Consider the following 25,498-nt stretch of genomic DNA (forward strand, 5'->3'; position numbering starts at 1 on the left):
AAAAGTATTATTATTTTATTATTATGTAGAATTACAGGTAAGACAGTAACCATACCTTAAGATTTAATTTCTAGTATACCAGTTTCTATGGATTGTATTTTATTCACAGTTTTAATAATTTTTCAGGTCATTACAAATTTTGTGGAAAAGCTTCCTCCATATCTATTTTATACAACATTTTCTCAGCTAATCTCTCGCATAGGCCACTCCCATCCTGGAATATCATTACAGCTTCAGGTATGTATAGAAATAGTAAGAAAGGAAGAAAATTGTATATATTTATTCCTAGAGTAGATTAATTTTTCATTCAGGCATATTTTAATCTTTATTATTTTGGCACAATTTATTAAGTAGATGATATGTTCATGGGTACTGAAGGTTAATCATACTTGATGAATTACATACGCTAATGGAGTGATGTGTTGCTACAGATATAAGTGTTAATGATATGTTTAACAGATTTATATATTGAAGTTCACAGTTCCACACTATTTAATAATACAGTGCTGTCGTATTATAAGACTTGTAGGTGGAGGAACATATCATAGGCCTTTCATTTCATGTAATGAAATTATTAAATGATATAGTGCCAAAAACAACATTAACATAAGGAAGGCAGTTTTCACTTTTCATCAGTGAAGTATAGAAATTTTGTGACTAAACAATTAGGACAACAACAGACTCAGAAACTACACCCTAAACCAATTGGAACAATGCTATCATCTGCAGAACAGGGATTTTGATTATCAAAAGAACCCCTAACCCAGATGATCACTGAAACAAATTTTATTGTACCACTAGCTAGATAATAAAGAAAGTTTGAGGTTGAACAAATCTCATTAGCCAAAAGTTTGCAAATTACCAACTAAATTTCAGAATCATATAATTTTTTTGAAAAAAATGGGTAAATAAACTCGAGTCACACTAATTCCACCTGATCACATATGTATAAAGAGTTCATAAAAGTTTAGAAAGTTAATAAATTTCAAGCCAGAAGCCCTTATTCTGAAAAGTTCTTAAAAAGTAAGGGAAAAAAAATTGCCTTCCAGTATGGTACATTATACCCTCTCAAATGTTGCTCCCCATACAGAAATGTTTTTTTCATATGCAACACGTCTTGAGCATTTACATACCTTATAATCAACTGATTCAAATGCATCTCCCCTGTAAATCATCATGCAACATCCCTCTAGCAAACAAAAAGTAGTGTGACACACACTCTAGACACATGTGACACTCCTATTGAATTTTGCCAAATTATCACTTCTCATTTGACAGTACTCATGTCAAGGTGTATTTTGTCATGCTTTTTAAATTTGTCCAATTTTATGATTTTTTTTAATATTATTCTCAAGAGACTAGGTTGTGGTTGGTAGTTCACTTACCAGTGGTATGATCCTCATCTTAACCCTCCCCCCCTTCCACCTGTGTTATCAAAAAAAATAATAGATATGTAGTATCTAGCTACTTCCATTCTGTGTTTATTGGTATCTAATCTTACTAATGTGTTTACAAATTCAGAGGATATTTCTATGTTAATCAGCCATTGTATAAATAAACATCATTTCAGTTATAGTATAGTCAGTGAGGCACAGTATCACCAAAATGATATAAATCAAGAGGTGTGACCCAAATGTAAAGTGGGATTTTTTTTCTTTGTCAAATTCAGAAAAGTACAAGGCTTTTGAATATTGGTTCTTATGGACTTAATATAGTCCAGAATGTTTACAAAATATGAGATAACTGAATAGAACTATAGCTTTGTCATGCTAGTACTAACTCATTAATAAATAGCCCAGCTATAAGAGAGAGGATGGTTTTACTTTTTTTATTAAAGTTTGTGGTACATAGAAGTCTTGATAATAATCCTGTCTTGAAAGGACCATACAAATTTGGAATAGGAGACTTTTGTATAATATTTAGGTGTTAAAACAAAAACTGACTGAGTCCAAATGTAAATGGTTCAAAAAGTTGTTTGTTAACTCATAATTCTGGCTAAAAGGTGATTCTGTAAGTCATTTCCAACTGTTCTGTAACCACTTCTAGTTTTGTATCAATCGACAGGCCTATGTCTGGTTTTTGGCAGATAAAATGATAAAATTTCTAATAGGTAGATTTGTAAAGTCTTGTATACTTTCTGCTGCTGACGTATGTATTAAGTTAGTGAATATAAATATAATTAGCAAAAGAAATCACTGCCAACCTTTCTAAGTAAACTAATATATTCAAACTGACCACTATAGCTGAGCAGTTAGTGGTATTTTAATCAATTAATTAATTAGTACATTGTTCTAGAAATAAAATCAAATGGTGGTGGGTGCTAACAAACAGTTGCCTTCTCTCTGATCAGCAGTTCAAAAACAGTAGCACTGAGAAATTGCCATAACAGAGACAGGGCCAACAAGTTTGGTGGAAGTATGAATCAAACTCCAGATGTTTGAAATGTGAAAACTGAACAAGCTTGAAGTAAAATAAAAAAGACGACAACTTATGAAGCAGTAACTACCCATATTACAAATAGTTTGTCCTGCAGATTTGTACTTAGCAGTAAACAAACAAATATAACATTAGTTTTCTCAGTTGGATGTTTGATATTATAAAAAATGGTAATAATTAAAGTTGTTTTGGATTTAATATTCAATTTCCCATAATTCAGCTCCACTGGTTTTAAAAATAATATTCTTTTTTTTTAGTTTGTTTGTATTTTTATCCATTATCATAAACAAAATAATAATTTGATCTAAGTAAGGGTTTTTCTTCTTCCTGATTTGTAAAACTTATTTGACAGAAAAAAATGAATATTATTTACAATGAATATGCATTCTCATTCTTCCTGATTTTTTTAGTGAAGTGTACATCTTTTAGTCTCAAAACTATGGGATGTGGTCTTTTATATGTTGCTTCTGGCTATTTTATTTCAATTTTCAGCAATAATCAGCCATCATGCTGATGTTCCACCTTCCCTTAAATCTTGCCCCCCAGTGGCTCAGCGGTATGTCTGTGGACTTACAACGCTAAAAACCATGTTTCGATACCCATGGTGGGCAGAGCACAGATAGCTCATTGAGTAGCTTTGTGCTTAATTCAAAACAACAACCTTAAATCTTTGTGCCAGCAGTGAAATGGACATGAGATACAAGAAATTAAATTTGAAATTCATATTGCAATCTAACTCTTTGCATTTATTGAATATGCTATAGAAAATATATTCATAATTTGGGTCCTTGTTGTACTCTAACAATTTGTTAATAACCCTTTCTGTACAAATTGTGAAAATTGCCACATGTAGCGTAAAATGATTTTACCCACCTACCAATAAAATAATTAATTTTTATACACTTTGTTTTTATGAGTGTATTACTTATATAATATGTTCTTGAAAAATATGCGAGTATATTAGTATATAACTTTATTGAATTGTAATACTTACGTAAATGGAAGAATCCTATTTATTATGCCATATTTCAAAGTGTCTGTACTGCATTGACCTGGTTTTCAGAGCATTCATTACAACACTTTCTTGTTTCCTTCCATTTTGGATATCACACTCTGCATCACTTTTTTGGATGCATATTTCAACCACCAGGCAAGGGTGGAATAGAAACTAAAGCATGGACAGTTTTTTTCCAGGCTATTGCTTGCAACCTGCATGAGGATTGCTAGCAACAAATTTCTTTTTAGTGGCAATTCCATCTGAATTATGCATTTCCACCAGTTGCTGTGTGACCATTACGACATACCTCTTGAAAGTAAATATTTTTTTGCAGTATTTTTGTAAACATGAAAACTATTTAGCAGCATACATGTCAGCAAGTGTAGGTCTAGCTTCTTAAACCATGCGTGGGGTTTATGACTTGGCTCATAAAGCTTCAGCAACTGTTCTGCTTTATCAACTGCTCCCATGTTTTCATTAAACTTTTCTATATAGCATAGTTTTTTTGTAAAATTGTCTGGTCTTCCCCCCAAAGTAAGTTTTATCCTTTTCAACAAAATTAGCTGAATATTTTGTGGTTATCACATATACTGCTCTTCTGTCTTCCCATTTTACTATCAGAGCGTTGTCATTACGAACAAAAGCTGTGTCATGACTCTCCAGATGCTCATTAGCGAGCTCTTTTGGGATTTCTCTATTAGTGTGAATAGTAGTCATCCTCATTATATTTTGAGTTTTCAAAAATGTGCCAATCAAGTACTTGTATACCAGTTGACTACAGTTACATGACACCCTTGTTCAAGAACAGATTCTAATAAATGGACAGTTATTTATTTTTTCACTAGATGTAAGCTTATTTACTCCTTCAACATCAAGTAAAGAATATTGATTGTTGGGTATTCTCTGTAGTACGCCCTTAAGCTGTATTCACACCAATTGTTTTCACTGTTGCACATGACAAATAATTTGATGCCTTGTACATTTAGTTTTTATGAATTGGCGAAAGCCTAGTCATCCTTTCCATAGAACTAATGCTTCATCAATTAAAATATGTTCTCCTACATCCACATTTTTCATCAAAAATTTTCTGAAAAGCTCACCAATAGCATCCAAGCTTGTATAAGTTACATTTTTTGACATCATTTATTTTAGTAAAGCATAAAAATTTTACAAATGACATGCACGTCTCTACTTGTTATGGCAGCCCAGAAAAAAATGAATACCTGTTTCATAGGGCATTCTTGCCCAATACTGGTTCATATTGTTATATTTACATATTCTAGTTTAAAATGAAGAGTAAAAATGTAAATATATCAATTTAAACGACATCTTTACACTGGATGCCATTTACAAACAGTGATAGTACGACCCAAGGAAACACGGATGGCAACGCCCTTGAAGGGTGTGTAGAGTAGCATATGTCAGGCAACTATGATGTGACGTCTTTAAGTGACTGAACCTCTGACACTGGAAACATCGGAGAGGGTTTGGAATGTACGGCCATTCCCTGCAATTTAGATAACCTGCCTTGATGGTGACAGGTGCAGGTGGTTATGTAAATGTCAGAATGAGGATATTGTTCGGTATTGTAACTCCATCTTTGTGAGTGGAGATACGCCTCACTGCAGAAACTCGAGTAGAGAACCCAGCTAAAATCTCTGACTCGGGGATGTTCTTCAAATCCCTCTCAACAATAACTGTTGGATGTTTCCACTGATATGTCTCCAGATCAAAGCTTCTTTTCTGACTTTGGAGAGCTAGCAAGTCCCTACAGTCCCTTCTGAATAAAAAAAGGAGGACATTTGCCCTCAAGGTTTCTCTGAAAGAGAATGTAGGATAATAAAATGAGGTACAACTGGTGGTACAGATGTTGAACATTGCTGATCAGAATCTTCAAGACGTGATTGTTTTCCTATTGACTGTTTTTTCACTATTTTATTTAAATGTTTGTTTGGAGGATCCATAAGAGAAAAGAAACATTTGGTGCCCTCTGATCCCACCCACCATAGAGCCCTATAAGGAGACGCACTACAATGTCAAGCAAAGACACTGCAGCAACGACAGGGTTTTGTGAGCACTACACCCAAACACCTGCATCAGACACAAAGTCCACAACACCTGTTAAGAACTTTCAACACTGGTACCTGGTTGACCATAGCCCAAGTGGACCAGCTGATTGATCCAAGGGGGGCCACCCCAAGGCTGCCTGTCTATAGGAATTCAAGGTCAAAATGGTGTGTTATGGTTGGACCCCCAACCAACAGGATCCTCTCCTCCCCTTCACGGTTCACCACACACGGTAAACACGTGGGTGGATGTTTAGATCCCAGAAGAGGTAATCTGAAAGAACAGAACCTTCCCTGGGAGTTCCCTTCACCACGTACAGGAGTCCACACTGAGGGGTGAGAATAAGAAGTGCAGTAAAAATTAAAATAAAGAAATAAAGTTGTTGTATGGAATAAAATACAGAATGTGAAATATCAATTTTTCAAATCAATTATATACGAGTGTGCGTGTATAACAAATATTTAAAGAAACACATTAGGGATGCTGCAAACACGAAAATTGTGACCATAGTGATGACTACCAGAGCACAAAACTTTAATGATACTGAGAATTATCACAGGGAATATTAGGTAGGAAAGTAAATAACGTTTTTTGCAAAAAGTTGTCATTCGGTTTGAGGAAAAGAACTTGCAAATTTATGCTTTTTCCCAATGTCAATATTTTAATATTTGAAGCAATCCAAAGTTGACTATGTGAGAAATGGCTCAACAGCTCCATGTAACAATCATTACCTACATCTACGAAATTGGAAAAGTTTCAAAACTTGGACACTAGGTTTCGGATAATTAACATGTTGAGAGAGTCACTATTTGTTAATCTTTGACAACAAGAAATGCTCATGAACCAATTCTGGAAAGAATTGTTAGTGGCAACGAGAAGTGTTTTTTTTTTTTTTTTTGTTATGAGCATACTCAACGTAAGAGACAATTGTTGAATCTCTGTTACACACCTGTACCAACACCGAAGAATGGCTGATATCCAAAAAAAAAGTTTTGCCTTGTGTTTGGTGAGATCTGGGAAGTGCAGTTTATCACAAACTTTTTGATCCAAATCACAGCTGAAAGATATTGTCATCAGTTGGAGTGCTAACACCAAGCACTGGTAAGGAAAAGAACTGCATTAATCAATATAGAAGACTAATGTTTTTTCACGACTTAAGATTGTGTTTTGAATCCTACACACTTCATAAATGACCCTAGAAAAACTTCAGGCCTTAAAATGGGAAGTTGTGCCTCATCGATCCTATTCACTAGATACTGCTCCATCTGATTATCATGTTTTAAGATCCTCACAGCATTACTAAGATGAAGAAAGGTTTGTAAAACGAGGAACTCAAAACTGACTTAAGATTGTTTTTTGAATCCAAATTCAAGGAATTTTGTTCACGTGGAATCCATAACTTACTTAAAATATGGAATAATGGCATATAAAATGAAGTCAAATACAGTGGTATCTTCTTGAATGACTCCATTCCTGAACTATTTGGTTTTCAAACATATTGTTTGAGAAAAAATGTCTTGGTTGTCGAACATAAACTCGGTTCCCGAACAAAGTTGTTTAGCCTGAACCCTGAAATAGCCCGACTGATGAGCTGAACGACCGTTCGACCATTTTCGCCCATGCCAAGTTTGCCCAAAACATTTTGCTCACACATGTCGCTCAGTCCACACCCCACTAAAATCTGTTGTGAACGTTTTTTTTCTAAATATTCTGATTAAATAAGTCATCATGAAGTCAAAGAAGGATAATGAAAGCGGCAAACCAAAAAGAAACGTTGTAAGAGCCACAATAAAGGAGAAAAAAGATCTTGTAACGAAGTACGAGAGTGGTGTTCGCTTGTCTGACCTTGCTGCACAGTTTGGAATGGCAAAGTCTGTGGTCTGCACCATGCTGAAAAATAAAGGAGGTGATGTTGCAAAAGGAGTGACAGTGCTTACGAAACAAAGATCACAAACAATGGAAGAGGTGTAAAAAGTGTTGTTGATTTGGGCAAACAAAAAACAGTTAACTGGTGATAGCATTTTTGAGACCATCATTTGTGAGAAAGCAAAGCAGTTTTATGCTGACCTCCTGAAAAATACTTCTGGAACGAGTGCTGATCCAAGTGATGTCTTTAAGGCTAGTAGGAGTGTTTTGAAAAATATTGGAAGAGAAGTGACATACATAGCTTCGTGAGACATGAGGAGGGTGCTCATTCTAACAAAGATGCTGCTGATAAATTTGTCAGGGAATTTAAGGACTATGTAGAAGCTGAGGGTTTTATTCCCGAACAAGTGTTCAACTGTGATGAGACAGGCCTTTTTTGTAAGAAAATGCCAAAGACAACCTACGTCACCAAGGAGGAGAAGTCACTGCTAGGGCACAAGCCAATGAAGGACAGGCTAACTCTATTGTCATGTAATAATGCAAGTGGGGTCTTAAAACTTAAGCCTTTGCTTGTTTACCATTCTGAGAACCCAGTTGTTTTTTTAAAAAAATAATTTTCTGAAAAGAAAATTAAATGTCATGTGGAGGGCTAATAGTAAAGTATGACACAGAGTTAACCCTCAGAGAGTTCTGGAAAAATCACTTTAATAATCTCCATTGCTTGAGGATCATAGACAAAGCCTGGAAGGAAGTGTCTTTGAGGACCATGAACTCAACCTGGAAGAAATTGCAACCAGATTCAGTATCAGATAGAGATTTTGAAGACTTTGAGTCTGAGCCTATTGTCGAGGATATTGTCTCACTAGGCAAGTGTATGGGCTTGAATGTGAGTGGTGATGATGTGTAGGAGTTGGTGGAAGACCACAACACTGAGCTCACCATGGAAGAACTCCAAGACCTTCAGAAGGAGCAGCAACAGAAGGCAACACTGAGGAAGTGTCTTCAGATGAGGAGGAGGGAAGGGAGGGTGTTCCTAGTTCATTAATCAAGGAAAGTGTGGAAAATAGGGAGAGTTGCAAAGTTTTGTGGAAAAATTTCACCCTGACAAAGCTGTAGCAAACTGCAGCATAAACCTTTTCAATGACAATGCCATGTCTTACTTCTGAAACATTTTAAAATGCAGGCAGAAACAAATCTTATTAGACAAGTTTTTAGTGAGAAATAGGTCCAGTGAGTCTCAATCGTGTTGTAGTGGTGCAAAGAGAGAGAAAAGAGAAAAAACCCCAGAAGGAAAGTCACCTGACGTTTTTTATGGAAGGTGACTCCCCTTCCAATAATCTTATAACCTTTCATAAGATCACTTCTTACTCTTCTTTACTCAGCATTTCCCTGCATGCAACCTAAAATCTTGTTTTCCTTATGATTAACTAACATATATTGTCTAGAAGACCTTAGGAACACTAACAATTATGCCTCAATCTTACTTACTTGATTTTTACAATGTCTTAAATGCAATATGAGGTCCAGAAATTTATTAACTTCACCTTATTTTAGTTCTTTTATCCTCTGTTCTCTTACACTCCTAGGTATGTTTTAGTATTGTATATAGAATCCAGGTTAACTGGGTAACAACTAAAATATTCCTGGTTGACCAAGTATGATAATGACTGAAAATGTCTGATGACCATTGCTGTCAGTGAACAAAGGTAATGAGGTGACCTTATTCACTGGACAAAGAATGTAAGTTGAAATTCTTGATATGAGCCTACTTTCTTTGTTCACACTTTTACTAAATGATCAAGAAGAAAGATGCACTACTTTGAAGAGCTAAATATTTAGCATTACAGATATCAATCTTGAAGTAAAGAGGACTGGAAGGTTAAACACCAACCATCTTGTAGAAGAGGAACATTGTATTGTTTGAAATGGTAAGTGAGCTGCATCAGCTATTCCAATTTATCAGTACAATAATGAATTTTAGTAGTCTGTTCTCTTTATTATACTTTTAAAATTAAACAATAAGTTATTCTCTTGTAAACACTCTTAAACTCCTATATTTTGTTTGTTTTAATTGATTTTTTTCCTACCTAGTGTACCTGATTTGCATGTTTGTTTGTTTTCTTTAATTAATTTTTTTACCTAGTGTTTTCCTAGCATCATTACAATATGTTACTGATTTGCATGTTTGTTTGTTTTTTCTCTTCATCATTTAGTACTGAAACTTATGTTAGTGAACTTTCTATTTGTCTTTCCTACAAGAAAACATCTCTTAAACAGCAACTTCTATAACTTTTTTAAGAAATAAAAATTCATCCAATGTTTTTAGGTAAAAATAAAATATCTTCTATTTCTAAACTATTTGGTTCAGAGACATCTCAAGAAATATTTCTAAAACAGAGGGTTAAAGTCAGAAGCAATGAATTTGCCATTACAGGCAAGTGCTTACAATCAGATTCGATCATTTATAATATGTAAGACTCATTTAAGTCATATTGTAGATTTGCAGCTATATATACTACATAATAGTAAATGTTGGTCTGTTCTTTTACATTCTTAACCCTGCATTAGAATTTCACCCTGTATAAAACAGCTGCTCAAATAGGTACAGTAATCTGAAATTACACAAAGTCCATTATTTCAATGGCATTTACTGTATATGTATACTAAGAACAATACATCTCTTTGGTAACCTGCTGCTGATATTACCAGCAAGTGGCAACAAGTTAATCCCAATCACATTATGTCAGGGCTTACAGAATGTTATCAAGACTGCATAGATTTCTTTGAAGACCTGACTGACAATTGCCATATTTTATATCCAAGAAGCTGCTGTGGTAGTGACATTTTCCATTATTAAGCTACAAGGTAGGTATCTGGAGGTTTTAAATAAAGCTGCTGATAAACCTAGCAATTTTTATTAGAACTCATAATCAAGTGTTCTTCATAAACCCAATATAGGAGAACTAAAATTAATTTAGTACATCACTTCTTAGCTTGCAGCCTGAGCAAATATAATTATTGTCAGAAAACAACAAAATTATAAACCCTGTCATTTTGAAAATCCTTCAAAGGTAATGAGCACATTGTTTTTTTGTAACTTACAAGAGGGTAAAAATTGTAGATAATGGAAAAGTAATTAAAAGTTTTAATGACATTATAAAATCTAAAAATTATCAAATGTTTATACCCTAGTATTTTAGTAGTATTAAAAAGGATAAACAAATTCTTGCTTTTATGACCTTGATGTTATGCACATAAAACACTTTTACAGGGGCATAAAAACTGTCAGTGTTGAGTTCCTTTAGATTTTTTTATGAGTAAAATTTCTGAAGACAGTGATTGTATAGACTTATGAAAAGTTAACAAATGTTTGAAAACGTCTTGATATTACTATTTTTGACTACAATTTTCATGATAACAAAACACTGCATTTACATCTCAAAAGGTCCAAAATCAAATTCTATGACTACATGATGCACTAAACTCATACCTCACTGAATAACAAAATATACAACATGATTACTCCAGTTATGTTTTACCAGATAAGGAAGATCATCAACATCTAAAGGCTATAATTACCTTTCTTCAGGAAATGAAATTCACAACATAATCACCAAATCAATGTAGTTAAACCCCACTATGTAATAAAGCATGTATCAAAACTACTCAAAAAACATAACTGATTATAACCAGAAAAAAAATACATACCAGCACTGTTTGTACACTAAGTCCTGTCTAATCAGATAAAACATTGTACAGTGGCCAGCTGTGGTTTTGTGCAGAGAAAACCCATACAATGGCTCTCTGTGGAGAGCATATGTCAGCTTCCACTTGATAAATCTACTACTGCTGCTACATAGCACATGAACACATTAGCAAATTTTTTATATGTATGGAATTTTTCCATTGTCTTGTGACTCCTAAAAATAACCCTCAAAGCTGATAATGAAAACATAAGGATATGAGCTACCTCAGATATAATTTTTTTTCACCTTTAAGAGATTGTAGATTGACCAAATGTTATTATTTTACCTGAATAATAAATATAAAAAGGTTCAGTCATAAAAGTGACATATTCTGATAAAATATAATAACTTTTAAATAGTTGTGTGAAACAAAATGAAGAAAAATTGCAAATATACTTTGAGAATGTAACGTAACAAGCTAGAAACATAAAATCCCTCTGAATGCATTAATTAATATAAAACTACATGTACTTTGGACTTCAAAGGTTTATTATATGCATTAATGATCTAATGATTTCATTCATAAATAATTTCAACCAGACAATATGGTGAATGGATGGTAGATAATATTCTAGACATATCAGACAGAATGTGTTTGTTCTGTTATAGCAAAGCAGCATCAGGCTATCTGCTGTGTCCACCAAGGGGAATCAAAGCCCTGATTTTAGCAATGTAAATTCAAACACTAACCTCTGTCCTACTAGGGAACAGACAATGAACACTTGTATAACAGTTGTTATGGAGTGAATACCTTTTCTAAGTTAGCATTCACAAACTTCATATTATAAAACTGTTGTTATAACAAACTACTTACATCAATTGTATTCCAACCACTACTGTAGTTGTTGTATGCCAGTGAGCCTTATAAGCTGTTAAATGCAATGGTAGCCCACATCAAGATCTTATATCAAGGTTAAAATAGCCTTCTTATTTACAAATTATAAACTTCTCTAAAAAAAAGATTCCTAATTCTTTTAGCTTGTTTCACCACAGTCAAATACATTAGACTACTGAAGGTTTTTCAATGTGTGTAAATATTCATACTTAAATAATTTTAAACCTTTACACCACTATTATTTTCCAATGGGATTCCAAACATATTTATACATGGTGTCTTTGTTGTTAAAATTTGCAATAATTTTATCAAGATACAAATAATAGTTGATACTATGGAATAAGAACCAGAATCTCATTTGATTAAGTAAGTGGTTCAAAAGTTGTATGAAGTTCAAAGTTAGAAAATTGAAAACAGATGTTTAATTTCAAAGAGAATGGCTGATATTTACCTGTAAGTATTTTGCAGTAAAACAATATTTCATGGTTAAGAAGGCTCCAATACATACAAAGATACATTAACAAATCCACCATCATATCATATTATTTACAGTTGGTGGCCCGGGATGGCCAGGTGGGTTAAAGCATGCGACTTGTTATCTGAGGGTCTCGGAAGAGCAACGACTTAACACTACCTATTGCCAACCCTAGGTTAGTCTTTTACCAAACATGCTTGACCTTTCAGCCGTGGAGGCGTTATAATGTGTTGGTCTATCCAACTGTACGTTGGTAAAAGAGTAGCTCAAGAGTTGGCATTGGGTGGTGATGACTAGCAACCTTCCCTCTAGTCTTAAATTAGGGACAACTAGCGCAGGTAGCCCTCGAGTAGCTTTGCGCGAAATTCAAAAACAAAACAACAATTTACAGTAGGAAAATAATTAAATGTATAAAACAATTACCTTTTAAAATTATGCAAGAGTGTACACGTTATCTTATATAATTATAGATAACTCAATTGTTAAAATATTATGCTAAAAATATTTTTAAAATTGTTTTACAAACTGCGAAAGTTTATGACTGTATATATACATATATGGCCCGACATGGCCAAGCGTGTTAAGGTGTTCGACTCGTAATCCGAGGGTCACGGGTTCGAATCCCGGTCACACCAAACACGCTCGCCCACCCAGCCATGGGGGCTTTATAATGTTACAGTCAATCACACTATTCGTTGGTAAAGGAGTAGCAGTCTCCATATAAGGCAAACACCGAGGTGGATATTCAGGTCTCAGAGGAAATAACATAAATGTAGAACCTTCCAGGAGTACAAGAGAAGCAAAATAACAAAATAATGTACTTTTAAGTCTATCCACCTAACAAAACATATTTTGTTGTGTTACTTTTCGCGTAATGTTTCTGATACAAAGAAACGAAGACAACATGTAGTATTCAGTATTCAGTTTCCTTTATTGAGTCATTTGTACTTCGTGGATTATTTCTGAATTTGAAGTTTCTCACTCCACCTTATCACCAGACAGAAGAAATATTTTCTAATACCTGTAATTACTTTGAGAGTCCCGTCACATTAAACATGCTCGCCCTTTTAACCGTGGGAAGGTTATAATGTGACGATCAATCCCATAATTCGTTGGTAAAATATTAGCCCAAAAGTTGGCGCTGGGTGGTGATGACTAGCTGCCTTCCCTCTAGTCTTAAACTGCTAAATTAGGAATGTCTAGCGCAGATAGCCCTCGAGCAGTTTTGCACGAAATTCAAAACAAACAAACAAATATATACATATATAAAGTATAATCAGTACATGTGTATTTTTATCAAATCAACACTGAAATGGTGAAAATGTTTTTATATTAAATTTGTATAAAATACGCAAATATTTGAGATTTAAGTAATAATCTTTTATTGTGGAAATTATATGTATTTTATCCAAACGTCACAAGCATAAGCAAAATAAGTAACTGAACAGTTTAAGAACTTTTTTCATCTTCATTAATATCAGACCCTTTGGCTTCCTATTAATGGCCAGTGATCCCAAAACAATGTATATATATGTGTGTGTGTGTGTGTGAAATTGAATGCTTCGAATGAACATCCTTAATGAGTTGTGTTATATGCCACAACAGCAGTTTCTTTGGTACTACATTGTCAATCAAAGACTATAGCTTTAAGAACTAATATTTTATTCTTAATCTGCTAAATGTATTATTTCTATTGCTAATATTCTTAAGGTTACGTTTTAGGACTTAATTGACACCTAATGAAATACAATTTAGATTTTAGAAAGGTGCTCATACTGATGTCCAAGCCTCAAATGGTACAGCGGTTTGTTTGCAGGCTCACACCACTAAAACCAGGGTTTCGAAGCCCATGGTAGGCAGAGCACAGATAGCCCATTGTGCAGCTTTGTGCTTAATTCTGAACAAACAAACAAACAAACTGATCCAACGAATTTTCACTCGGAATTTGAAAAGTTTATTACAAAACTATACTGCTTTGAAAATGTAAGTCTTTCTATTCGAAATTTTGAGTAACTTACAAGTTATTGTATCACAAAACATTATGAACTCAAATAATAAATGAGCCATTTATCCCAATCTCATATACACTTTGAAGTACTTTAATTAATAGTTTGTAATTGCAATAATAAACTCACAACTACCGCTACTACCAGCTTTGATCAACATCCGACGTAGAATTTTAGCTTTACACATTTCGTGGGCATGAGCGCCAGTTTTAGTACTAATGCAATATTAAACATTACAGATTAAAATCACATTAATTACTTACCTTAGGATCTGGAGACAACTATTGTGATATCATCCAAGTCCTATTTGTCACCTTTTAACCTCATAATACTGTTAGAATTACAAAATATTCCATTCTGCTAACAATGACAAGAATATAAGCATACGTACGCTTTTTAATATTCTTAATATGACGAGAATTTTTTGCAGATTCGCTTGGCACTTTTTTGGAATTGTTGAAGTCGTTCGATAACACATGTAGCTTACTACGCAGGTCACTGACAATTTGCAAGCAAAATATTGCATTCAATACGTTGGGGTTAAAAGATATGATGCAGTAAAATGTTTATAGATTTATTTATGTGAAGTGATGCCCCCAAGGAAAAACCAAACGAATCAGGAAAGAAAATTTACAAGAAGAAAAAATTATCAAAGTGAAACATATTTAAATTTTATTGTCGTGTACAAGGACATTGTAAATATTAACCAGTGCAATATTTGTACTTGTAAAAATGTACTGTAACTTGAATTTACTGTAGCTGCTAAGCCTAATGCTAGTCTGTGAGGGTTAATACGAAAACGAGTTAGTTAACCACATAATTAATAATTGTTCATTCTCATTACAAGTAGTGTCTGCCGAATTATGTAAGTAGATTTGGACAACATTTTAAAATGAAATTATTAGTATATAACTTATAAGTAGGGACTACATAAATTGTAAATTTACAATTTTTAGACTTTAAAGGCAATGGTGAAAACGTGCTTTGAATTGTGGCTGTATTGTAATAAGAAAAGGTATTTCTAGTGGTTGAGTGAGTCCTACAGGTTATTATGGTTTTATTCTTACTGTCACTTGTACACGTGAAGCAACTAGTAAAGCTTCAAGAGCACTTAACAGGGCAAGTACTTCTCTTTATAACTTAATTGTATTAATGACTCTTTATGTGCAAGTTTTAAACTATGAAAAACTAGTTTTTATAATATTAAATAGTTTTCATTAAAACAAATTCAGATACAAGACCAAAACAGCATGGGTAGATAATTGCACTTTGCAGTCACTTTGGATCTTTAGTTAATTGGTTGATACCTTTACCAAAACCTGATTGGCCAAAATACAGATAACTGTTGCACACTTTGTGAAAATTTGATCTACAGCTGGCCACAAAACAGATGTCAACATGCTACAACATTCAGTGATTAAGTGTGCTGATCCTGTATTGATAAAGTAACATTGATACAGGAAAAGAAGAACTTGTAAGTTCAAAGTGACAGTGTAGATGTAATGGTTCAGACTTAGAGGTCAAAATTGCATAAAAACAGGTGTGAAAGAACTGCAAGGTAAATTAAAAGTATGAAGAAAGAGAAAATGAAGGACTGATTCATCTATTCCACTGGAGAGTGATGAAGATGAAATGTGTAGCAGTACTTCTGAGGATCCCATAGAGTTTGTGACACTGAATGAATGATGCAGATAATTCAAGAACTGAAGTGTAAAAGCAAGACATTGTTGTGGTATTTCAACGTGGCACAGGAGCAATGCCGATTCAATTTGGTATTGAATCCACAACAACATTAAACTTTCCAAATCAAGAAGCTTGATGAAAAGCATCAAGTTTCAGTGCTCTTGAAAAGAGCAGGTGATTGCTTGCATTCTGCATGGCAGGATTAAGGATTCTTTGTACTACGTTACTTCCAAGAGATCCAGATGATCTTATGAACATGACTGGAAATACAATTAAATCTGATGATACAAAACTATTCTCATATGCCAACAATATGCAACAAGTTTTGCCAGAGAAAGTTACACTTGCACTGATATGTTAGTCAGTGATGTTTAAAGAAATGAAAGATAGATTGAAGAACAAACTTTTGAAATAGCTAGATGAGAATTATCCCACTGATGTGAAGGTCATGGCCTTTGTACCTACTCTGAAAACAAAAAGCAAGAATGAGAACAAATAGTTAATAACATAACATACACATCTTCCAAGTTTACTACTGTGTACTATGGGAGTCAAAAACTTTCAATAGCATTACTAAATCTGCATATTTTTTTCATAAAACTTTGTAGGAGATTTTTGTTCAACCAGAAAACTCTAAAAGTGAGTTTTAGCTCATTCTAGAATGATGTTATTTATTAAGGATAGCCATTCAGCACAAATCCTGGGTGTCTGGCCTGTGGAAGCAGTGTTAAAAATTTGCAAACAGTCTAAAAAAAGTTGATTTATTTATATCAACCATTTGTAATTTTAATGTATTTGAACAGAAACTAAAATAAATGGTTATCTTTGTTGATGGTGGCACTATTTTTCTCTCACTTTGACTATCTGAATTAGATTTACATTGCTTAGCTTTAGGCCAGACCATAAAATAACTTGTTGTTGCAAAATTCATGGTTAAATTTCAAAATTTCTTAATCAGAATGAGAATTGATACATGAGTTAGTTTCATGCAAAGTAATCAATTAATTTTATGAAAATAATCAACTTGTGTGTCCAATTATTACCATCTTCAATATTCAGTAATCAAAATTAATCTTTTAGAGGCAGTTCACGTCTTGCACAGAAAGCTGTCTTTTTATGTCTGCCTTAGAAATTTCCATGCTACTTGTGAATTTCTGCTGATTGTGTGAGTGACTAATTTTCTCACACAGGTTGTGTAGTAATGATGGATTACAGTCATGTTGACTAATTGTTTTTTCAATTACATTGTGATGCTTCTTGTTTGGTGATATTGTTTTGTCTGGTGCACATGAGATGGTGTGTAAGGCAAAGATGAGACTGTTTCTTGTTTCTGTTTTTTTATAGTATTCTTTGGCTAGTGTATCAAATCTGATTTTGAAATAACCAAATACTTTGTTGAGGTCAGAAAATGACTGATTTGGGGTATATTCAGTGGTGATGCACACCAACACACACACACATCCTAAATAGATCAGATGAATTTAAGTTGGGTCTGGTAAAGGCAAATTCTGGGTGTTATTTACCTCATTTTACTGCTTTAATATCATGCTGAAAAGGTGTGGTCAGTTCTTATAAACTTATGAGAAGACAGTGCATTAGCATTCAAAATATTAGTCAAACAAGGTATCCAAGGCTACCTTAACTTTTACCAGTGTTTGAAACTGCAGAATTTTCTGTTGACCTTTTAACATGTCTTTAACACTTTGTAATTTCATAATTATCATCAACATTGTCTGTAGAAAAGTATGAAGAAAAACAGTATGAAAGGCTGTGTAAAATCATACTTCCATATAGTTATCTTATAAGTACCACATTAATGTCAAATTCATAAAGTGTAATTTTCATCTTAACAGCTGTCACATTTTCTTTATTTTTAATGAACATTTATTACATAATATGTTTTGAATATTTTAAAACTCTAATTATCTTTGTAATGCATAATTTGTTTACTTAATCAATGAAATAGTATGCCATGTTTATTAAAGTTATTGATACAAAGGTTCAAACAAATTGTTGGTAATATAAGAGTAATCACACTCTACTCACATTACCTTAGGTAGATCAACAAGTAGGAAGAAAAAGAAGGAAATTGAGGACCTGAACTTGACATTAAAATCTGTAACAACACAGAAAGATGAGAAAGGTAAAATACTACTCTTTATATTAAGAAATAGGTTTTTTTCTGTCACCTTTCCTTGCTTGTGGAGAATGAAGTTAATGTTAGATAACACTGCACAACAAAGTTTTTGCATCTTGAACACTGTTGGGTGTTCCTTATAGATTTTTGGCTGCTGATAATGAAAATCACATCCACATTTGCCCATTACGTACAGTTTCATTGAAATCTTCAGTTTTGCTACAATGGGAAAACAATATCAGGGCAACTGGAATTTGTCAATGCTTGCTGACTACTGTTGGACACTGCAACGTGATGCACGGACATTGAATACAAACAAAATCAGGAGCAAAACACTTTTAATTATGTTGAACTTAATAGCATATTAGAAACATAAACGCAATTAAATAAGTTATTGCCAGTAAACAGTTAGCTGTCTATTTCTCAAAGTTTCTACTGATGAAGCAAAACCAAAACTATATTTGTGCATACCCACCAGATACCTGTCACAATCAGCAAAACCTTTTCAGGAAGCAAAACATTTTAAAAAAATTGTTGTGCAGTATAATTTGTGTATGGAGTATAAAGGTTTATTTTTTTTTTACCTAATACAAATGCTAGATTAGACAAGCTTTCCCATAAGTTATTTCTATGTAATTTGATAGAGAGTGTGAGCAAGAAATTCTGAAATTTGTATATTCCTATTGTTGTATGACTTTCAACATAACAAGTACGTGATATGTATCTCAGGACAAATGGTTATACCAAAATAAAACTGAAAACAATGTTTTGACCTTCTTAGGTCATCTTCAGATTAACAAAGAAGGGGATTGCAACAGTTGTTCTGAAATACATTTTTACTTCAAGTTGGTTTCTTGTCATCACGAAATACATGATATATTGTTAATCACTTAACCTCTCCTACATGTTGATATGGCATGTTTTTGTAAACATATAAATACAAAGATTTTTCTTTTTTTCCATTGTTGCTTTTGCTTGTTTTGAAGTGGTGTAAAATGAGCAGGAGAATATGTCAATGTGAGGTTTAATAGTACTAAAAAACATAGGATTTTATAGTTAACTGAAGACTTTTAAGAATTACTACATAAAGTGTTATTAATACAGATTATCTTTGGATACATCAATGATCTGGCTGTCTAAGTAGGTCATAAAGGTTTTTAAGATATTATTTCTTAGAAATAGCAAATAACATAAGTTGAATCTTTCAAACTGAGTTATTCAAGAAAAAGTTAAAATACTTTCCAGAATTACTGTGGTTTTTATACCTTATGTATTATATAGAAACTGAAATACATCATGATGTATTCTACCATATTACTATTGCTCTTGATATGTAGTCTTAAATGTGTTTAAAGATGGAACCTCTTTGCTTTCTACTTTTAGAGATACATTTCCCTGACATAAGTGACGATTTTTTCAGCATTAGTCATATATAAAAGAATTTCTAAAGTTTGGAACATCAGGTTTACAATTTCACCCATTTAAAGTTCTAAATATTTATTTTTCATTATTTGTTTAAGGTCTGGCACTAAAATTGTACTAATGTATAACTTGTAATTATAAATATTTATTCTTTATCAGTGAGAGTTAAATATTTTCTTAAGGAGTGGTTGGAAAGAAATACAGTTTTATTCCATATGAGTTCTGCAGTTATAACACTTAGAGAGACATAAATCAGGTAGATAATTGTGACTAACCAACAATAATTGGCTTTATAAGTACAATGAAATTATTTACATAGCTACACCTCATTCAAAACAAAAAGCATAAGCTATTATATTACTGTAACTTCATTGAATGTTATTTTTATACATTTTAAAAATGCATGTTGGTACATTTTATCTGTTTTTATAACTTTAAAAATTAAAACAACTTATGTAAAAAGTGTGTGGTGCAAGTATTGTGAACATATTAACTGAAAGCATGAATTCTTATACTGTACATAGCTATCTTTAATATTAAATTAGTTTTCATAATTTTTGTGTGTTTTTCAATAGTTAGGTCACTGATACTCTTAGGGTGAATCAAAACAAGTGTTCAAAGTCTGCTTTATGTAAATCACACACCACAGCATTGAAGTGTTTTATCTTGTTACTCTCAACATGGCTACAGTTCAGTTATATTCATCTCTTGCAGAAAGGTGATATAACTATTTTAATTTCAGGAACTGATCCTAAATCTGCACTGTATGTTTTTTATAAGTAAGAACAGTGTAAGAAAGGTGACAAATGCAAGTTTTCCCACGATGATGTTGAAAATAAGAGTGAAAAGAAGAGTATTTATGTAGACTTGAGAGATGAAGGTAATGTAGTTTATTTTTTTATCTATGCATCTATTATCTGTTAAAAATGTGAAGTGTAAAGGTCTTTTAAATCAACTGTATGGTTTTCTGTGTTTGCATTATTAGTGTTAGACTACTGAAGCATTTTAAGAGTTTAAATGGCAATCTTCAGTTGTACCTTTTATAAAATTAATGTAGATAAATCTAATTCTGTTAAGGGTTTATATCTTTCATTTCAAATATAAAAAGTTTAAATTATATATTTTTTGGTCAAGATGAATTTTTATCTAATAAATAATTTGGATTTCAATCAATTATTGCATACTGCACTTGATAAACCAGAATAAACATATGATATCATAGAAGAATATTCCTGCAGCTTTCAAATAGTCAAAATATTTTCAGAAGTAAAACCACAACAACAAAAGAAACAAAATTCCTGTCTTTGGTATTTTTCCTCTTTTTCCCTGAGCCTTACATTAAGATCACTTGTTCACTTTTATGAGAGCTCTGGGTATCTAGTATGTTGACAAACCAAATTACTGCTGCAGTAATATATGATCAGTGTATTGACTATAGAAATTCCCATTATAGCTGAACATGCTACTGGTAAGATTTTCCAGGAATTTAGTTCAACGTTATATACAGACTAATTCTAAGGAAATTAGATTCATGGGTTTAGCCACTGATTTCTTCTTCTTTTCAGTAAAACAATGTTTCTAAGTAAGAATGTAATCAATAAGAAGACATTTGGACTCTCTGTTTTTCTTTGTTTTTAACACTTTTTATTTTAGCCTGTCATATTCCACACCATTTCAAGAGTTTTAGTTTTCCACTACTTTTCATGCTTCCAAGTTGTTTGCTTTTGGAGAGAATTGCTCTTCTCATACTTTTGTTTCTGTTGATACCAGTTCTACCAGGGGACCGGTACATGTTGATAAACTTTACTACACTTCAAATCTGGTTGATATACCTATGGTAGTTGTGACTCAGATATCATTTGTGTGGCTTTACTCTTATTTACACATGGGAGAATTGAGTATTTCATGTCATTAATGTATGGATTTTGGTAAGTTAGATATTTATATGTCCTTTATCACCTAAGTTATTTTAAATGAATTGTAAATGAGATGTTGATTATTAATTGTGTTATTACTAGATACATTTAATCACTTTGCAAGTACATTAATCTTACATACTTTGTGGTCTCAACAGATTTCATGGCTTTGTTAGTTCATTATTAGTAATTTAACTAGGTATGTTTAGCCTAGATTGTTTGTAAGTTGCAATTATTACTACTAGTAACATATAATTATTTTATTTTTCAAAATTGTTAATCATGTGCTAAACCATTTTCCCTTCATAATCCACAATTTAAAATTCTTCCCCACAGTGTCCACTTCATTGCCCTAAATCATGTTTTCCATTTCAGGACTTTCCTGTTTGTTTGGACAAACCTCAATTCTTTTTTTCACTCTATGATAATTTGTGCTCTTCTCTCTATGAATAACTAGATAATGTTTGCTTCTACTCATTCACAGTCCATAGACCACACTCCACTGATTCTACAAGATACAATAGAGGGAGGATTCCTCATGATAGTGGGGGAAATCCATTCTTATCTCCTCTCAATAACCCATTCATTTGGGTAGTTTTCTTCTTTTCAACCTCATTTGGGCCCAGCCTTCTCCTTTTCAGGTTTGGAGCAAGCAGTTCACATGTTCTTCACCTCACATTTCTTGCAGTTAAATGTATTCTATCTTTGTGGGGATGTGAACTATGGATCAAACTTGTATGTATTCACTTTAGTGGGAACTGAGAGATCAGTGAAACTTCTTACCCATACACACTGCCTGCATCCATATACTAGTAACAACATTTACTAGTTCATGTCTTGCCTTATGTATTGTATGTTATAAAATGTTTTTCATTTTAAGTTGAATTTTCTTCATCAGTAAAACTTGTGATTTCTTTACTAATGTGACGTTAACATGCATCTGCTTACAGAAGAACTGAGTCATTTAACCAATCAAAATAAGTGTTTGTAATAATTATTTTAGCAATTAATCAAAATTATGATTGAATCAGTTGTCATGTTAATAATAAACTAATTGAAATTAATGTTTCCAGTTATTCCAAATATCCAGATGATCAAAATATTTGTTAGGTACAAACTTGCATAAGAGGCAGGTGTGGGGATGCTTTACGACTTCCATTTCCATTAAATTTACTATTCCTGTCATTGTTACTGCAAAGCTACAGAAGCTATCTATCACTGCACCAATTTTGAACCATTGACTGTCAACTTTCTGGCTATTTTAATAATAAGGTGTAAATTTATTGTATTTTGATTTTTTTCTCACACTGTGTGATGTTTTTGCTTTACAATTGTATCACTATTATTTAAAGTTGTATAAGTGTGAGCCCAAGTGGTCCAGTCATTCATATTTTTAGTATTTAATAACTGTATTCTTCAGTTATGTATGAGAGAATGCAGGTGAGGTGAAGGGATCCATAGGGGTAAACATTATGCACATTTTTCAGAAAATAATAATAATATTGTTTTATATTATATTTAAATAGACATGAATTTAAGGTAGAGATCAAGGGAGTTGAAACCCCATCCCTTCTAGCTGTTTTTTTTTTTTAAAGTAATACCTGTATCATTTAATGTTTTTATCTGTGGGGTCTTAACTCCTCCCTCCATTTCCCCCCATTCATTTAATTAGGAAAACAGTCAATAGTATTGAAAATAAATATGAGGTTTCAATATCTGTTTGATTGGTCTATTAATTACCTTTATTATTATTTATTTGAATTTACTTTATTTTGAATCTGTAACAGTCAGGTGTAGATTCAGCCATTAACTTATGAATACAATAATATGAACATCAACTGAATGTTTCCCTGGTAAATTATCAGGCCTTGGCTTTTTCCAGAAATTAACAGTGTGCATGCATTCTAGACTTTATGGAGATTTGTTTTTATTAAAGGTAGCGTTATTTTTCTGAATTTATAATGCACAGTGGAGGGATTTAGACATTTTCATTGTTGGTTGGTTAGCTTGGCATTTCATGGTGCAAAGCAACTAGGCTGTCTGCACCAGACATTTTGGTAATGAAGTTAGAAAAAAATTACCTTTTTTATCTAAGTGGTAATAAAAAAACTTTATTTTAACCAAAATTTTGAAAAAATTTATGGTTATTATTTCTTACATCATTTGTAGCCCTTATATTTATGACACTTGTAGCTCTTGTAACATATGCCTACTTTAAAATCTGTTTTTCATTGTTTGAAAGTTATAATGTCACAAGTGTTTTAGTACTGTTGATATCCAAAATAAGTAAAAATGCAAGTGACAAAAAGGAATTGAAAACAGACTGATGTTTGCAAACACTAAAATGTGAATAGAGGTGTAGACATGGTTTTCCTTTCAAAATATAATAATTTATTTCAATTAAAGTTTAAAATGTTTGTCTGTTTTTGTATTCTAATTGATCACATTAGTAGAAATACAGATATAGATTTTAAGTTGTTCATTACAACCTATATGAACTAATAATAATAGACTTTCTAATTAATTTTATCACTAATGACTTCTAACACATAGGTATAAATAATAAAAACAATGAATGTGATGTACACTTATTAATTAAACTACTAGAAGTCTAATTAGACCCCCTCTTCATAAAAGAAATAGAGAAACTATTCTTGCTTTGATAACAGTTGTTGAGAAAGTTTAAATATGCTTGGATATAGCACATAGACTATCATGTGTTGATAAAGTTAAAATATAGGTTGTTTTTTATAGCTTAGTAAAGTTTCTTTTCTGTTCCCTTTGTTGTGAATTCTGAATGTATTTGTGTATAAAATTATATTTTAAAGCTATAGAAATTTTCTTCAAAGAGAAAATATATGATAACTTTGCATAAGGTAAGTAAGCTTATACAGTTTAAAGATGGGTTGAACTGATAACAAATCTTATTAAAAGTTTAACATGATAATGAATGTATAGTGTTTGGAAAAGGTTTTGTCATCATCAGGTTTAATAATATACCTATACACTGAAATGTATGACTCATGGCTCCTATAATTAGAGTCTTTCTATATAGGGAATTGCAGACACCCATAGTACTGTATCTACTGTGTCATTCCTCTGGACTCTCCAACAAGTATTCCATTCCCTTTTCTTCTAGTGGAGTAGAGGAGTCCTTTCCACTTCTTGAGTGTAGACCAAGGAAGATTCCTCCTGAGTAGTTTTTGTACAATAAACTAAAATTTAATTTGTAGATTATGTGTACCCACTCAACAACAAGAGGGCTAGCATTGTTATTCTTACTGTGATACTGAACAATGATTACACTGTAATATAACAATCAGGATCCAAGGCACTTTCCCTGAACATTTTGCTCAGGTTAACTGCACTTGTTGCTCACAAAATTCTTATGAAAGGTGTTTCCACAGGATATTTTCTGCCCAGATGGACTGCACTTGACATAATCTGTCTTAACCCAAGACACTTCCTCTGCATGTTTTTATACCAGTACTTGACCAGATCATATTTATACCAAAGGTGCTACCTCCTGGGTGTTACCAGGGAGACCACTCTTGTTCATCAAATAGTTCTCATGCAAAGCACTTCCACTTAAAGATGTTTGCCTGGATGGACTTCACTTGGCATAATTCAACATATCTTATGGTGCTTTCCATGGATGTCTTTCCCTGTAGACCTCACTTGGCCACAGTATTGTATATCTGAGGTGATTCTCTGGGCACACTACACTTGTTGATCAAATAGTTCTCATGCATGGTGCTTCCACTGGATGTTTTTTTTTACCCAGATGTACTTCATTTGGCATTATTTGTTGCATTCCAAGACACTTCCCTGGATGTTTTCTGCCTAGGCAGACTGTACTTGGTCTGTTCATGTACCCTTTTATAAGTTTGTGTGGGTTAAATATCAATACAT

At 32.8% G+C, this 25,498-nt stretch overlaps 1 protein-coding gene across 1 annotated transcript in view; it reads left to right on the forward strand.

Annotated features, from left to right (window-relative positions):
- The window catches only part of LOC143242259 (serine/threonine-protein kinase atr-like), a 44,996-nt gene extending 19,641 nt beyond the window's left edge, over positions 1-25,355 (forward strand). Inside the window, exons 8-12 of the mRNA XM_076485629.1 lie at positions 127-237; positions 18,168-18,254; positions 20,413-20,550; positions 21,441-21,598; positions 24,642-25,355. Of these exons, the coding sequence (XP_076341744.1) occupies positions 127-237; positions 18,168-18,212 (156 nt within the window). The 3' untranslated portion in view covers positions 18,213-18,254; positions 20,413-20,550; positions 21,441-21,598; positions 24,642-25,355. The remainder of the gene's footprint in view (positions 1-126; positions 238-18,167; positions 18,255-20,412; positions 20,551-21,440; positions 21,599-24,641) is intronic.
- Positions 25,356-25,498: the final 143 nt, after the last annotated feature.

Source organism: Tachypleus tridentatus, unplaced genomic scaffold, assembly GCF_004210375.1.
Source record: "Tachypleus tridentatus isolate NWPU-2018 unplaced genomic scaffold, ASM421037v1 Hic_cluster_2, whole genome shotgun sequence".
Lineage (NCBI taxonomy): Eukaryota > Metazoa > Arthropoda > Merostomata > Xiphosura > Limulidae > Tachypleus > Tachypleus tridentatus.